General features: G+C 50.5%; 1 protein-coding gene across 1 annotated transcript; it reads left to right on the top strand.

The window, feature by feature from the left end:
* Window positions 1–207: 207 nt before the first annotated feature.
* Window positions 208–2,095, top strand: TGAM01_v211172 (linoleate diol synthase; the record flags this gene model as incomplete). Its single annotated transcript, XM_024551013.1, has 6 exons — window positions 208–372; window positions 437–542; window positions 598–684; window positions 778–1,132; window positions 1,195–1,634; window positions 1,692–2,095. 6 exons carry the CDS (start codon window positions 208–210, stop codon window positions 2,093–2,095), a joined length of 1,557 nt encoding a protein of 518 aa, XP_024404243.1.
* Between the last annotated feature and the right edge of the window lie 9 nt (window positions 2,096–2,104).

Below are 2,104 nucleotides of genomic sequence, written 5' to 3'. Positions count from 1 at the left end.
ACAGTTGACTTTCTGCAAAACCACAAAGGCCTCCTCCAGGATGTGCAGAGTCAGACCCTCAGGATCGATGAGGATATTGGAATCCTCATTGATGTTGCCCATACGAAGGTTTTGAAGGGGGGTATTGATGATAATAAGTATTTGGTGGGTATTCCATTTGCTTGGAAGCAGGGAGGGACGGTTTGCTGATAAAAGGTTTAAATCCAGATGGAGCGTGTCATTCAGCTTGCGGCTTCATTGCCCGACGGCTCAGATATACAAACTAAGCTCACGGGAACCCTGGTCAAGGAATTGTGGGATAGCTTGCAACATCCGCCATTGTCATATCTGGGCGACGAGTATGAGTATCGCACCGCCGACGGGTCGAACAATGTATGATTATCGCGACAGAACTTTCCAGCACACGATCCATTGGCTAATTACATTTCGCCGCTAGAACCCCCTGTATCCAAAACTCGGAATGGCAGGCACGCCATATGTAAAAAGTGTCACTCCTCTGACCCCTGGGAGGCCGTACCCGGATCCGGGAGAAGTGTTCGATAGTACGTGCTCAAGCAGCAAAATCAATGAATGTTCGCCCGAGCTGACGCGTGACAGAACTGCTGGCTCGTCAGGGACCACCAAAAGAACACCCGAACAAGATCTCGAGCATGCTCTTCTACATGGCTACTATTATCATCCACGGTTAGGCTCCTCCCCCCCCCCCAAAACCTTTTTTTTTTTTTTTTTTTTTTTGCCAGCATCACACCTTGGGGAGGTTGATCTGACCGACATCAGATTTATTCCGTACCGGCGACGACACCAAAAAGGATCCTAATCCGAATTATAACATTTCATCCACTTCCTCTTACCTTGATTTATCCCCCTTGTACGGCAACAACGTCCAAGAACAGCAAGCTGTTCGCACTATGAAAGACGGCTTGCTCAAGCCTGACACCTTCTCTGAACATCGTCTTCTGGGCTTTCCGCCCGGCGTCTCCGCGTTTTTGATCACATTTAATCGCTTCCATAACTATGTAGCAGGAGAACTAAAACGCATTAACGAGGGGGAAAGGTTCAGTCCGAATCCACGGCTGAGCAAGGAAGATGCAGAGAGAGAGGTTGACAAACGCCTCTTCAACACCGCAAGACTGTACGTATTAAGTTTGCGCAAGGGTTAAGGTTAGAGTATTGCTTTGCTGACAAGCTAATCAGTGTGACATGCGGCCTCTACGTCAATATCATCCTCTCCGACTATGTAAGGACAATTCTTAATATGAACTACGCTCCCGCCTCTAGTTGGGTCCTGGACCCGCGAAGGTCCTTCTCCGAAGTCTTCGATAAGGGCAGTTTCCCCGTGAGCACTGGCAACCAGGTTTCGGTTGAGTTCAACCTCATCTACCGCTGGCATTCCACTGTTAGCGCGCAAGACGAAAAATGGTCTCAGGACTTCTTCCAAAAGCTGTTCCCAGGCCAGGAAGTTTCCAAACTGCCTCTTAGAGACTTCCTTACAGGGCTGTCTAACTTGAGGGGGGAAATCGTGGCCCAGAAACCGGAGTGCCGCACTTTTGGAGGCTTGAAGCGCGACAGCTCCGGTTTCTTCAACACACAGGCCCTAGCAAAGCTCATCGCGGAGAGTACAAATGATGTTAGCGGTAAATGCTCCCCTCCTTTCCATCCACCTTAGCGCCCTACTTACTTAAACCCTGCAGCCGCTTTTGGGGCGCACCAAGTGCCTGTCGTGCTCAGGCTCGTGGTAATGCTTGGCATCAGTCAGGCTCGCGGCTGGCACATCGGCACGCTAAATGAGCTGCGCAAGTTCATGGACCTCAAACCTCACGAGAGCTTCGAGGACATTAACCCCGATCCGAAGACCCAGGAGGCCATGAAGGCCCTCTACAAAGAGCCTGATTTTGTAGAAATGTACCCCGGCGTACTTTTCGAGCATGCCAAGGAACCTGTCTATCCAGGTTCAGGACTCTGCGGGGGCTTCACGATGGTTAGGGCCGTCTTGAGCGATGCTGTTACCTTGGTTAGGGGTGATCGATTCTATACACTTGTATGCTCGCCCTTGTTTCTCCATGTCCATGCTTGCCCAGAATGGCCGCAATGGTAGCAGCTCCTT

This window comes from Trichoderma gamsii (assembly GCF_001481775.2).
Source record: "Trichoderma gamsii strain T6085 chromosome Unknown Scaffold_153.2, whole genome shotgun sequence".
Lineage (NCBI taxonomy): Eukaryota > Fungi > Ascomycota > Sordariomycetes > Hypocreales > Hypocreaceae > Trichoderma > Trichoderma gamsii.
Note: the sequence above shows the minus strand (reverse complement) of the source record. Positions and strands in the feature narration are given on the sequence as shown.